The sequence below is a fragment of the Vulpes vulpes genome, chromosome 14 (genome assembly GCF_048418805.1).
Source record: "Vulpes vulpes isolate BD-2025 chromosome 14, VulVul3, whole genome shotgun sequence".
Taxonomy (NCBI): domain Eukaryota; kingdom Metazoa; phylum Chordata; class Mammalia; order Carnivora; family Canidae; genus Vulpes; species Vulpes vulpes.
The window spans coordinates 47527914-47542564 of record NC_132793.1 but is presented as its reverse complement, the minus strand read 5'-3'; the positions used below and the strand labels follow the sequence as shown (position 1 = coordinate 47542564).

At 44.2% G+C, this 14651-nt stretch overlaps 1 protein-coding gene across 1 annotated transcript; it reads right to left on the bottom strand.

The window, feature by feature from the left end:
• Window positions 1–517: 517 nt before the first annotated feature.
• On the bottom strand, window positions 518–9383 carry CST8 (cystatin 8). Its single transcript, XM_026002301.1, has 3 exons — window positions 9153–9383; window positions 5139–5252; window positions 518–601 (listed from the first exon to the last, which is right to left on the bottom strand). The coding sequence occupies exons 1-3, from the start codon at window positions 9381–9383 to the stop codon at window positions 518–520; spliced, it is 429 nt and encodes a 142-aa protein (XP_025858086.1).
• Between the last annotated feature and the right edge of the window lie 5268 nt (window positions 9384–14651).

Below are 14651 nucleotides of genomic sequence, written 5' to 3'. Positions count from 1 at the left end.
CTGCCAGAGCCCACCTTCAGGGAGGCCCCACTGTAGAGCATAGAGATGGAGGTGGTGGCCCCTCTACACTTACACTCTTACCAGCTTCTATCCTCCCTCAGGAGAAAGACGCCTCAGGTCAAAAAGGAGGCTTCCATAGGGAATCTGTTGAGGTAGCACCCATTGGCTCCAGACCTCTGGAAGGGGTTGTTAAACCCAATCATAAAGGAATACTTCCTCAGATTTGCAGTAGGGAATGGAATCAGACCTCACCTCCATCGTTTGTACTCAGAGACAAACTGATTCCCTGGTGGTGGGTCACCAAGCTAGACAAAGTCAAAGGGGCTTCCGCTTGAGGCCAAAAAAAAAAAAAAAATTGGACATATTCATCTCTTACCACGACCTAATAAGAAACCAGGAAACAAAATAAGCAGAGAGGCATGCATGAGGAAACCACATTGGTAACACCAGCATGAGCCATTTATCTCTTCACAGAGAAAGGTGGCGATGATGGGGAGGAGGAGTACTCCAGAACCCCCTAAGCATCCACACACTGCTTCTTCATCATGATGAATTCACCATTCCAGGGGAGTGCTCCGACCAAAAAACTGCATATTACTTTCTGAAAAAGACCACAAGCACAACAAAATCAGTAATCCCAGAAAATAGAAAAAAAATGTCCTGTTGCTAGGTATCAGTTTAGGAATATGCTGGAGGATGAGTCATCATCCATCAGTGAATGCTACTAGGAATCTACTAGACCTTTAAAGCCATCAGCAGATACCTGGAGGGGTGTCTGTTCCCATAAGAACAAATACAATCACCATGTTTTGCTGGGAGATCAGATGTAAACTTGATTTTATTTGTAATTCTCTTTGATGTTTTCTACAATGTAAATAAAGGAATTCTAGGTCAAATATAAGCTTATGTATGTTATCTTAATAATTAAATAATGCCTTTTGTTCTAATAACAAGAGCAATTCAGTGGATTCTAGGGTTCTACCATCTTTTATTTCAAAGAGTCCCTCTCTCCATTTCATTTTTTTAAATAATAAATTTATTTTTTTATTGGTATTCAATTTACCAACATACAGAATAACACCCAGTGCTCATCCCGACGAGTGCCCCCCTCAGTGTCCATCACCCATTCCCCCCCACCCCCGGCCCTCCTCCCCTTCCACCACCCCTAGTTCGTTTCCCAGAGTTAGGAGTCTTTATGTTCTGTCTCCCTTCCTGATATTTCCTACCCATTTCTTCTCCCTTCCCTTATATTCCCTTTCACTGTTATTTATATTCCCCAAATGAATGAGAACATACACTGTTTGTCCTTATCTGATTGACTTACTTCACTCAGCATAATACCCTCCAGTTCCATCCACGTTGAAGCAAATGGTGGGTATTTGTCGTTTCTAATGGCTGAGTAATATTCCATTGTATACATAGACCACATCTTCTTTATCCATTCATCTTTCGATGGACACTGAGGCTCCTTCCACAGTTTGGCTATTGTGGACATTGCTGCTAGAAACATCGGGGTGCAGGTGTCCTGCCGTTTCATTGCATCTGCATCTTTGGGATAAATCCCCAACAGTGCAATTGCTGGGTCGTAGGGCAGGTCTATTTTTAACTCTTTGAGGAACATCCACACAGTTTTCCAGAGTGGCTGCACCAGTTCACATTCCCACCAACAGTGTAAGAGGGTTCCCTTTACTCCGCATCCTCTCCAACATTTGTGGTTTCCTGCCTTGTGTCCCCATGCATTTCAAAATACTATTGAAATGGCAAATGAAATATTCTGTGTGTGTGATAGGTGGATGGATGGATGGATTGTTAGATAGATAGGTAGCCAGATAGGCAGATTATACATTGATAGCAGTCCTGCAAAAACAACAAAAAGCATCTTAAATAATTGTTAACATTGAGGTACTCCCAGGAGCTATTAGGAGTCAGAGAAAAAGAAGCCTGGTCTCTGCTTAGTATTGGATACACACAAAAGAGGAATATGTAGGCCTCTTTCTCCCAGAAACCCACATAAAAAACACCAAGTCAAGATGGTTTTATAGGCAAATTACACCAAACCTTGGGAACCCAAAGCTCCTGTTGTCCCTCAACTGATCCAGAGGACACACAAAAAAGGTGGGAAGTCCTCATTCTCATTGTACCAGACTAGAAGAATCCTGAAACCAAAATATAACTGAGGGAGCACTTGATGGGATATTGAACTCCAATTTAAAAAAAAAAAAAAATATATATATATATATACATACAAAAAAAGACTCCTAACTCTGGGAAACAAACTAGGGGTGGTAGAAGGGGAGGAGGGCGGGGGGTGGGGGTGACTGGGTGGCGGGCACTGAGGGGGGCACTTGACGGGATGGGCACTGGGTGTTATTCTGTATGTTGGCAAATTGAACACCAATAAAAAAATAAATTTATTTAAAAAATTAAATAAATTAAGCTTACCTGAAACAAAAATCCTCAAAAAAAAAAAAAAAAAACACTAGCAAGTTAAAGGCGGTGGCACATTAAATAATTTCTGTCCCTATGGCAGAGTTTCAGAGACATTCCTAGTGATCTGGAATGTGTAGGGTGTCTGCACCTGGAAATTCTCATGCGGTAGGTCTGGGATGAGGCCATGGAATGTGTGTGTGTGTGTGTGTGTGTGTGTGTGTGTGTGTGGTTTCACCACATGATCCAAATGATTCTTTTTTTCTTAAGATTTTATTTTTAAGTAATCTCTACACCCAACACAGGGCTTGAATCCACAACCTTGAGATCAAGAGTTATATGTTCCACCGACTAAGCCAGCAAGGTACCTCTGATTCATAAAATTAGGGAAGTTTAAGAGTGTTTAATGTAAATAAAATAAAAATTCCTAAATTTAAAAAGTGGCATATTGGATTTCACCATATTCTAAAAGACAAGGGCAGACATAATCCATTGTGCTCTTCCTTCCTACGCTGGGCTCAACAGAATGGCTCCCACAAGGAAAAGTGGAAAAAGAAGGGGCTATTCTGCCATTAGTGAGGTACCAGAGCATACACCATCTATGTTCACAGCACATCTGTGGAGGAGCCTTCAAGAAGTGTTCCCTGAGGGCACTCAGGGAGAACATGAAAGGGATGGATGTGCATGTTGACACCAGGCTCAACATTGCTATCTGGGTCAAAGGAGTGAGGAAAGTCCCATGCCATATCTGCGTGCAGTTGTCTCAAAGATGTAAAAGATGGTGATACATCTTGTACATTGGTTGACCGTGTACTTGTTGCCACTTTGAGCAACTTGCCATCAGTCATTGTGGATGAGAACTACCTAGCCACAATCCAAGCAGTAAAATCCCCCTCAAAAAACAGACCATATTCCAGATATGTAAGAATGACACAATGTTAGTGAATGTCTTACTTTATTTCACTAATGAGTCAAAACAGAACACTTATTCAAGTATCCTTGGTAGATGCTGAAAGAATAATTGGTAGGAGAAATGTTCTTAATTTAAAAAAATAACTCTTGGGAAAAGGAATTGGAGGAATTCCAGAAATCAGCACTTGATATAATGTTTAATAATTGGTTATATGTATTGAAAACACTGCCGTTAAAGCTGATAATAAGAAATATTGTCCAGCATTATTACTTTTCAGCTTTATTCTAAAGATTTCAAAAGAAAAAGCAAAGTAGTTTTCATTATTGATAAGTGTGTGATTTAAAACATGCACCTTAAAATTTGGGATGGTCCATGGAAACCTTAGATGCAATATGTGAGCTCCTTGAGGACAATTCTCAATTCTCTTTAAGCTTTTCTACAGACAGGTAAAAAGCAACAACTTTTCTATAATCCCAGTGGGCCCAGTAGAAAATACAAATGTGAACCAACCATACTTCTACTAACAGTAAAAGATAAACAAAAGTAACATAAAAGCCATATAGCATGAAGACATGCTCTCTGCTTAAATGTCTGTCCTGAGGCATATCTGCTATTAACTAGACACAATCAGATTTGTAAAGTTTGAGCATACAGAGGCAGTTTTAGTGAAACATAATAGAAGTGCACTTTGTTAATTAGCCCTCACAATTTCCTGTGCCATGGCTACATGAAGCAGTGGTTCTTGAAGTATGTTCCTACAGCCAGCAGGGAGAGCAGCAGCAATAGCTAGGAACTTGTTAAGAATGCAAATTTTTGGATCCTACTCCAGATCTACTGAATCCAAAACTGTGCAGGTAGGATCTGGCCATCTGGGTTTATCAAGGCTTCCAGGTAATTCTGATGCTTGCTCACATCAAGAACCACTGGTGTAAAAAAAAAGCAAAGACATACCTCTCAGGTAAACTTGCAGAAAGCCTTCACCTCAGATTAAATGCTTCGATGAATCTGGGCTTCTCCCCACCTCTGAGACCAGTAATACAGGCTTGAGGCTTGGGCCAGGTCAGCCCTTTGGTGGGGGACATTTGGGATCTTCCATGACCTTCCTGGAAATCATGGCCAAGCCTGGCAAAAATCAACTATAATTCTGGGGGATGGAAATGCCCTCTGGCCTAGTCACTGCTCAATCTCCAGCACCCAAAATACCACCTGGTGGTAAGCTTGAATGAGTTGCTGAGTGGATGGATAAGTTTCTGTTTGTGTCTTCACAAGGATGAGCAACTCTGGTGCCAGGAATGGCTGGGTTGCTTATTTGGATCCGAGAGGACAGACATATGTGTTGTCAAGTTTTCCTGCACCAAGAGGCCAGAGTTGATGAGAATGATCCTGAAAGCATTCTGTCCCTAGGATGAGGGGTGGGGAAAGACTCAGAGGGGTTCAATGCATTCCATTGTTTTCTACCTTCTGTTCTAAAACCCATTTCTGGGGCAAATCTTTGGGAGTGATCAAAACCTCAGAGGAGGATACAGGTACCTCATGTTCTTTTTTTTTTTATTTAATTTTTTATTTTATTTATTTATGATAGGCACACAGTGAGAGAGAGAGAGAGGCAAAGACATAGGCAGAGGGAGAAGCAGGCTCCATGCACCGGGAGCCTGACGTGGGATTCGATCCCGAGTCTCCAGGATCACGCCCTGGGCCAAAGGCAGGCGCCAAACTGCTGCGCCACCCAGGGATCCCCCCTCATGTTCTTTTTGAGGTTCAGAGTAGCCAAGACCATCACAGAATATTGGTCACCTACCTTTTCCAGTTTAGAGCTCTCTTGAATGACACAGTTTTCACTACTGTTTGAAAACTTTCTGCAATTGCTGCGGGCAATTTCAACATCAATAAAGTATTCCAAACGATCTGTGACCTGTCAATTAGCAATGGTACAATTTTATTCAAAACACTTTTATTTTACTTTTTTAAAGTTTTAGCCCAAAAAACCCCTAAAAAACACTCACCCCTTCATCCTCTCTCTCTACCACCTACTCCCTATCCCCTCTCTCCAAAATATCTTTAGAGGAAGACCTACAACATCCTACCTGGTTCTCTCTGTATACTGATAATAGTAAGACCCTGGAAACTACTACCTGGAGCTGTATACTCAGGGAAAATTCTCCTTTCCAGTGTGAGGCTCCAGTGAAGGTGAGACTTTGTATTTCCATTTTTTGTCCCAAAGTCCAGAGCATTCTGCATGCTCCATAAAGGATCAGAGGGGGGGCGGGAAAGGATCAGAGGGAAGGATGAGGTCACCAGAACCATTGGCTCCCCTGGGCTGGAGATGTTATAGGTTCACGTGGGTCAGAAGTGAGGACAGGCCCTGTGTCCACAATGGATGCTCCTTCCTTATTCCTTTCCCACTCTCTCTACACCTCAGAGTCTGTTATCTGGTGAAATCTCCTGCTTTGGAGGGTTTCCCCCACCAACTTATCAAGCAGTTCTTAAAGGGGCCATGCTGGCTAAAATTTGTCTTGCTGTTCTCTGTTGAGTGTTTAGCAGTAGGTCTACAGCAAGGCTTTAGTAGTCCTGAACTCATGAATGGCTGAGTGTACTTAAGGCTACTCATGATGTCCATTTAAATGAGCTTTCTTCTGGTTTTAATAGATTACAGCAGGAGACAAAAGGAGTGTCTTTCCTCATTGCTATCTTCAAGGCTTTAATAAGATTGGATTACATTTTAGGTACATTCTAAGGAATTAACAAGGTGACTCTGACTTGCCATGGGGGAGAAGCTGGTTAGTTGACATTAAGAAGGGATTGGCAGAGCTGGCCTTGGTTTGAGAGTTAAATTGGGAACCTGAAAAATTCCATAGAGGCAAACCCAGACAGCCACAGGACTTTGTATCAGTCCTAATACTTGCTAATGCTTACTGAGTGCTTGCTCTTTGCCTGACACTGTTCCTGGGGCTTGGCACACAATAACTTAACCCACACAGCAACCCTCTGCTGTGAGGCCATCACTCCCATTGTTTTTAGTAGGGAAATAGGGCAGAGGAATTAAGTGACCATCCATCTAGCAGGCAAGACCTGGAGTTCCAACAGAATTGCCCAGCACTAAACTTGCATCCCAAAGCACCATGATCCACCCCTTCCACATGGCAGAAAAGGGCTACTATGTGTCATTTCCAGGGAAACACAAACTTGAACTGAGGGGAGCCAAGGCCATTGGTTCCATGGACACCTTCATGGAACCCTCACAATCCTTTCTAAAAATAACCAGAATGACAGTTTTAAAACCCCAATCCAATTATGTGGATCCCAAGAACTCCCTGACCTAATGTTTATCTGGCTTCTCAGTATTCCTTTTTTTTTTTTTTTTTTTTTTTTGCTTCTCAGTATTCCTTACATAGAATAGAAAGTTTTGGGACAGCCCGAGTGGCTCAGCAGTTTAGCGCTGCCTTCAGCCCAGGGTCTGACCCTAGAGACCCAGGATCGAGTCCCACGTCAGGCTCCCTGCATGGAGCCTGCTTCTGTCTCTACCTCTCTCTCTCTCTCTCTCTCTCTCTCTGTATCTCTCTCTCTCTCTCTCTCATTAATAAATAAAATCTTTTAAAAAGAAAAAGAAAAAGTTTTTCCCACAATCTTTAAGGCCCTTCATGGTCTGATCCCTGAGCACCTCTCAAGCTAGTCACACAGCCTCCTCTGAGTTGCCAAATGGGCCATGCTTCTTCCCAGTGGCAGCTTGCCCTACCCAGTTGCTCTTCCCAACCCCATGCAGCCCTCCCATCATCTTTTCCAGGAGATGCTGTGAGTGATACTCATGTCCTTTGCTCTTCCCAAACACACTGCCACTTCCTGGCTGTCCCTGCCTGGGGCTTCCTGACCAGCAGGAGCCAAGAGAAGCTCTTAGCCAACAATGGATGGGAGTTGATGGGTAAGCAACTGAGCTTCCCTCTTGCAGTGTGGCTAAACTCTGAGGAAGGCTATGCACCCTTTTCCTGAGGTTCCAGGGAGGCCCATAGTGGTCACCTGCACAGTAACTCACTGCCCTGCCCTGTCTCCCTTCTCTTCCAGCCCGCTGGTGCTTACTAGGATGGCCTCCCAAGTAAACTACTAGCACTAGGATCTGATGTGGGAAACCTAAACAAAAATGCTTCCCACCAGCATCCATCACCTCCTAGTCTGCCTTCAGGTTTAGCCACCAACATTACTCCCTAGAGAGGTGGTTCTTACTTGATTCATATTGGGATCACCTGGAAAGCTTTAACACCTACTGAGACCTAGGTCCCATCTAGAGATCCTCATTTAATTGGTGCCAGTGAGACCAGTGCAGTAGGACATATACAAGCTCCTCAGGTGAGAGCCTGTCTGAAGAAGACTTTCCTGACCTCTGGGCCCCTAGGTACCATGCCAGCAGGCTAGAATCCCCAGTTCTCATTCTGGGTTTGGCACTATTTCTTTCTGATAAGACTGCTGGCTCCCTAGGAATGTGATTATTTCTGTCCATCTCACTGCCTTATCTGCAGCAGCCTGCATAGAAGCTGCTTGGGAGAAACTTGCTGAGTATGGTGCTACTTGGGTACCAAAGAATGACAACTACAAAGGGGTTGGGGGAAGGTACAAGAGCTGGAATCCATTCCCCTATTTCAAAGTGCTGTAGGAGTTCCCCAGGTGGATTGAACAGTATGCCCAGTCATAAACAGAGTGCCATCAGCACGATATACTGGAAATATGGACTGATGGCTCATAAGGTTCCAAAGGGACAAGGTCATAAGTGCCAACATGTGCATTGGCTCAGCTCCTTCAAATGGAACACTATATGGAGAATATAAAAACTGAAGTAAATTCTGATAAAAATGACCTCTCTGCTGAGTATCTTTACAATTCATTCCAAGTTTCATTGTGGAATTATGAGCCACACTACCAACCCGCCAACTGAGGATGGTACAGTCAGCTGAATTCCACCTCTGGGGGCTTTTTCTAGACCATGGCAGGCAGGGACACGTGTTGCAAGCTTCAGAGAGCATCATCCTCAATGGACTCCAACTAAGCAATGCTTCCTAGCATTGGGCCATGCTTGGGCTTGTGAGAAGGGATACATTTTTATGAACATAAAATCAGAATGTCTTCACTTCCACTAAATAAATGTTGGAGTCAAAGAATTATAGGCTAGGAGTAGGGACTTTATTACCTACACATTAAATAGCAACATGTCTCTTTTCAACCCCACAATCCACATTATGTGGATTTTCAGCCCCACAATCCACATTATGTGGATAGATTGAAATGTTGCCCATGGCAGCCTTATTACAAAATATTCATGACACTCAATTTATCTCCCAATTGTAGAAAATACAAATCATGAATGTTAGATTTACAGTTTGGAGTTTAAACAAGTTAATACACATAAAGAACTTAGAACAACAGTGCAAGAATATATAGAAAGTGCAGTGATGTCATAGTGACATGCAAGAGTGTAGGTCCTTAAGCACTCACATAATGGGTCTTTTGTATATCATTGTTTTTTAAAGTTTTTTTTAAATTTATTTATTTATTTATGATAGTCACACACAGAGAGAGAGAGAGAGAGAGAGAGAGAGAGGCAGAGACATAGGCAGAGGGAGAAGCAGGCTCCATGCACCGGGAGCCCGATGTGGGATTCGATCCCAGGTCTCCAGGATCACGCCCTGGGCCAAAGGCAGGCACTAAACCCCTGCACCACCCAGGGATCCCTGAATATCATTGTTTTTCTCCCATGCCCACTCTTTCAGTCCAGCTTCAATCTGTGCCACCATATGCACACATGCATAGTGAGAGAGAACACCTTTACCTGCATCTGGACTTGTATTGCCTTGACCACCTGGAAGAGGTACTTATCTTCACTCTCTTTGTTGTATTCTTGCATGGCAAACCACAGGCACTGCTTCACGTTGGCATTTGAGGCATTGATTACTTTTAATCCCCTCAACACCTTTACTTTATTCTTGTTTGGGTCTGTGCTGGCCACCAGGGCCCCGAAAATGGTGAACAGAAGCAAGCAGGACCCCCAGGACCTAGTCATGGTCCCTCTGTCCAGGGACACAAGTAATTTTCCTTGTCCTCCCAGGCTGAAGCTGCAGGTGGGGTGGGATATCTGTGGCCACTTCAGGTCCAGAGATCTTATAATAACATCAGCCCAGCTGGATTCAAGAAAGAGCCATTAAGTTCACTCTTTAGGACTACCCCTGTCTCTAAGGAAGTCAACTTGCAAGAAGCCAATTAAAGAGTCCTGCTACCAGCATTCCACCCTCCATCTCCTCCCTCACCATGTGAAGTTCCAGGAGGAACACTTAGACCCAGGTATGCCAGAACCTACCCTGCATACCTCACTATCCACTCCTATTTCTGCCCCTCAGGCCTGTAAGATGTGACTCTGAAATGTTGCTGCCCCAAGTTTTCTTGGCTCTGGCTCCCTGGGGACTCTCCAACCTGAGGTACCTGCTGGCTGCCTCCACCTCTTATGCAGCTTACTGTGGCCCACACCCTAACCCGTGATTCTCCTGGGTCTCCAGCTCTCAGTTTGTGCCTAAGCCCTGGTAAGGGGCCTCCTTAACTCCTGACCTCTGCTCTCTGTCCAAGCCCCTGCAAGGAGAGCATACTTTGTGATGTAATCCAGCCACTGTGACACAGCTTATAGTCAGCTCACACACAGCAGGCAAACTGTGAGGGCTGCCCAGAGGTCTCTTGCCCACCTGTGCAGTGGCCCAGCTTCCTAAATGTTTGGCCTCTGTACCTCTTCTGTTTGGGCTGATAGCATTTCCCTCTGCTGTCCTGCCAGGGTAAGGGTCACCCAGCCAACCTGATGCCCAAGCTTGTGCCTTAGTGGGAGGGGGCACATGCATCTCCTGAACTCTCAGAGATTTTACTTCTCTGTGAAAATCCCAAGTTGATGTCAAGCAAGTTCCCAAAGGGGCAGATAGATGGGCATTGGTTCTAGGGCCAGAAGACTGATGGGCTCTTGACCATAACATGTGGCAATGTATAGGAAACAATATGCAGGCATAAATCTGCCTGGCAGGTTGTAAAACATTGCATTGTGAAACACCATATTGTATTTTGAAGGATGTTTTGTTTGCTTGTCATTTACAGCTATTACAAACAGTAGTGTAGTAGATAATATTTTTCCAATATCTTTGTGAAATTACACAGGTATTTCTGTATAGTAAAAGACTAGACGGAAAATTGATGCAAAAGCTTTACCCAAATTAAATTTAGTATATATTGCCCAATTGTTAATTGTGTACTAATAATGTATTAATGATTTTCAGATTTTGCTACATTTTAAAGGCACTTGGGGAGTTTTAAGCCAAGTTTTAAGCCACTCCTAACTCTGGGAAACAAAGGGTTGCAGAAGGGAAGGTGGGCGGGGGCTTGGGGTAACTGGGAGATAGGCACTGAGGAGGACACTTGATGGGATGAGCACTGGGTGTTATACTATATGTTGGCAAATTGAACTTCAATTTAAAAAATAAAAGAAGTACCTAGGCCACTCACACTAATAAAATCAATGTTGGGGGCAGCCCGGGTGGCTCAGCAGTTTAGCACTGCCTTTCGCCCATGGTGAGATCCTGGAGACCCCGGATCGAGTCCCCTGTCAGGCTCCCTGCATGGAGCCTGCTTCTCCCTCTGCCTGTGTCTCTGCCTCTCTCTTTCTTCTGTGTCTCTCACGAATAAATAAATAAAATCTTTTTTAAAAAATTAAAAGAAATAAAATCAATGTTGGAAGAAAGTCCAGTAATGAGGAAGCCATTCCAGGCTTCCAGTGCACAGCCAGGTCTGGGAACCAGTGTATTGTATTTGTGCCTCTGTGTATCCACGCACATGTGAGTCAAGAAGCAAAACACTAAATATTATTCTATTCTTCACAAATAAATATATTTATTAAAAAATGCAAAGGCATTTTGATCACACTTTGATTGTGTGCACTCATATCTTCAACCATATCTCTTATAGCCTCTCCCACCTCACCAAAGACTAAGCAGTACCCTGCCTCCCCACCCAGGCCCAGCTTCCTTAGCAGGGCTTCATGATCCCTCACCTTCACCTCAGCCACCTGCAAGTCCCAATACAAAAGTCACTGCTTCCACCCAAGTCTAAGATGTTTCCACCACCCGCTCATAGTTACTACTAGCTGCCCCCAGCTACTCCCACCTACTTCACCTACTTCTAGCTACTCACAGCTACTCTCACTTACTCCCATATACTCTTACCTACTCCCAGCTACTCCTGCATTCTCTCACCCATTCCCAATTACTGCTCTCTATTCAAGCTGCCCTACTGTCACCTACTCCCACCTCTTCCTAGCTATACCTGCCTATTCTTACCTACTAAGAATTCCAGAATGGAAATAGATTCCAAATAGATCAGAATTGGGGGTCCTCAGCAAGATGGCGGAAGAGTAGGGTCCCCAAGTCACCTGTCTCCCCAACTTACCTAGATAACTTTCAAATCATCCTGAAAACCTATTAATTCGGTCTGAGATTTTAAAGAGAGAACAGCTGTAATGCTACAGTGAGAAGAGTTCGCACTTCTATCAAGGTAGGAAGATGGGGAAAAAAATAAAGAACTAAAAAAGCATCCAAGGGGGAGGGACCCTGCGAGGAGCCAGGCTAAGGTCATGTGGCGAGTGCCCCCAGGACAGGAAAGCCCAGGCCCAGAGCAGCAAGAGCATTACCAACCTTCCCTGCAGAAAGGTGCTCACAGGGAGCTCAGGCAGGATCCCAGGAGGGGCAGGGATGCCCCCAAGCTCCCAGGGGCACTAACAGAGGAACTGTGCACCGGGGGAGAGTGTGCCACACACCTCGGCCCGAGATCCCTAAAGGGCTGCAGCCCACGCCCAGCGGGGCCCAGGAGCAGCTGGGGGAGCTCAGGCGGTGGCTCCACCTGGAGGGGGCTGCGCAGCTCCAGGAGCGCGATTCTAGCAGTGCAGACCCCGGAGCCCATGGGGCTCGGGGACACAGCCCAAGATCCAGGCCTCCCCTCGGGACAGGCAGAGGTGGGGAGGGCACAGGACAGCAAGGACGCTCCTACCACTGGGCAGCCCCGAGTTGTACAGATCTGTGTCCCCGCCCCTGGAGCATCCAGGCCCCTGCAGACTGAGAGCTGCGGTAGTCACTGTGGGAGCTGACTCCAGAGTTGGAGAGCTGGCCGCTGCCACTGTTGTTGTTCCTCCTGGTGTCACCTTGTACCTGGGACTGAGCAGGGGCCTCACAGGATAAACAGTTCCCACTGAGAGGTGCACCTGGTAGGGGGCTGGGCAGCTTCCCCAGGGCAACACACCTGAGAATAAGCAGAGCAGGACCTTCCCCCAGAAGACCAGCTAGAAGGACAGGGGAAAAGCAAATTATTGACCAAGCAGCACTGGAAAGTTCCAGGGGAAGACAAGGGATTTACAGTATACAGAATCAGAGGATACTCCCCCTATTTTTGTTTTCTGTTTGCTCCCCCCTTTTTTTCTTTCTACTTCTTTTTTTTCTCTTCTCTCTTTTTCTCCATTTTCCAGTACAACTAGCCTTTAGACACTCTGCACTGAGGAAAATAACAAGCAGGAAAAATTCACCTCAAAACAGTCCTCTCTCCCAGAGTTACAAAATTTGGATTATACTTCAATGTCAGAAAGCCAATTCAGAAGCACAATTATAAAGCTACTGGTGGCTCTAGAAAAAGGCATAAAGGACTCAAGAGATTTCAAGACTGCATAATTTAGATCTAATGAGGCAGAAATTAAAAATAAGGCAGAAATTAAAAATCAATTAAATGAGATGCAGTCCAAAATAGAGGTCCTAATGACGAGGGTTAATGAGGTAGAAGAATGAGTGAGTGACAAAGAAAAACTTGATGGCAAGAAAGGAAACTGCGGTAAAAAGAAAAACAGGGTTAACGAGGTGGAAGAACGAGTGAGTGACATAGAAGACAAGTTGATGGCAAAGAGGGAAACTGAGGAAAAAAGAGACAAACAATTAAAAGACCATGAAGATAGATTGAGGGAAATAAACGACAGCCTGAGGAAGAAAAACCTACGTTTAATTGGGGTTCCCGAGGGCGCCGAAAGGGACAGAGGGCCAGAATATGTATTTGAACAAATCCTAGCTGAAAACTTTCCGAATCTGGGAAGGGAAACAGGCATTCAGATCGAGGAGAGAGAGAGATCCCCACCAAAAAAACAACAAAAACCATTCAACGCCTCGACATTTAATAGTGAAACTTGCAAATTCCAAAGATAAAGAGAAGATCCTTAAAGCAACAAGAGACAAGAAAGCCCTAACTTTTCTGGGGAGAAGTATTAGGGTAACAGCAGACCTCTCCACAGAGACCTGGCAGGCCATAAAGGGCTAGCAGGATATATTCAGGGTCCTAAATGAGATGAACAGGCAACCAAGAATACTTTATCCAGCAAGGCTCTCATTCAAAATGGAAGGAGAGATCAAGAGCTTCCAAGACAGGCAGGAACTGAAAGAATATGTGACCTCCAAACCAGCTCTGCAAGAAATTTTAAGGGGGCTTAAAATACATCGCAATACAAGCATCCATTCAAACACTGGAAAGAACTCAAATACAAAAGCTAACTAGCGTTGGTGGTATAGTGGTTAGCATAGCTGCCTTCCAAAAGCTAACTTTACACCTAAAGGAGCTACAGAAAAAACAGCAAAAAGATCATACACCAAGCAGAAGAGAGTTAATAAAGACTCTAGCAGAACTCAACTAAATCGAGATCAGAAGAACTGTGGAACAGATCAACAAAACCAGGAGTCGGTTCTTTGAAAGAATTAATAAGATAGATAAACCATTAGCCAAACTTATTAAAAACAAAGGATAAAAGAATCTAATTAATAATATCATGAATGAGAAAAGAGAGATCACTACCAACACCAAGGAAATACAAACGATTTAAAAAACATATTATGAAGAGCTCTACACCAATAAATTAGGCAATCTAGAAGAAATGACACATTCCTCGAAAGCCACAAACTACCAAAACTGGAACAGGAAGAAATAGAAAACCTGAACAGGACAATAACCAGGGAGGAAATTGAAGCACTCATCAAAAACCTCCCAAGACACAAAAGTCCAGGGCCAGATGGCTTCCCAGGGAATTCAATCAAATGTTTAAAGGAGAAATAATACCTAATCACCTAAAGCTGTTTGGAAAGATAGAAAGAGATGGAGGACTTCCAAATTCGTTCTATGAGGCCAGCATCACCTTAATTCCAAAACCAGACAAAGACCCCACCAAAAAGGAGAATTACAGACGAATATCCCTGATGAACATGGATGCAAAAATTCTCAACAA

Excerpts from the sequence above, each read along its gene's own strand:
- CST8 (XM_026002301.1), bottom strand. The coding sequence starts at position 9,383 with ATGACTAGGTCCTGGGGGTCCTGCTTGCTTCTGTTCACCATTTTCGGG. Across the intron at positions 5,253-9,152 it reads CAATACAAGTCCAGATGCAG|GTCACAGATCGTTTGGAATA; the intron begins GTAAAGGTGTTC and ends GCTAATTGACAG. Across the intron at positions 602-5,138 it reads AGAGCTCTAAACTGGAAAAG|AAAGTAATATGCAGTTTTTT; the intron begins GTAGGTGACCAA and ends GGTCTTTTTCAG.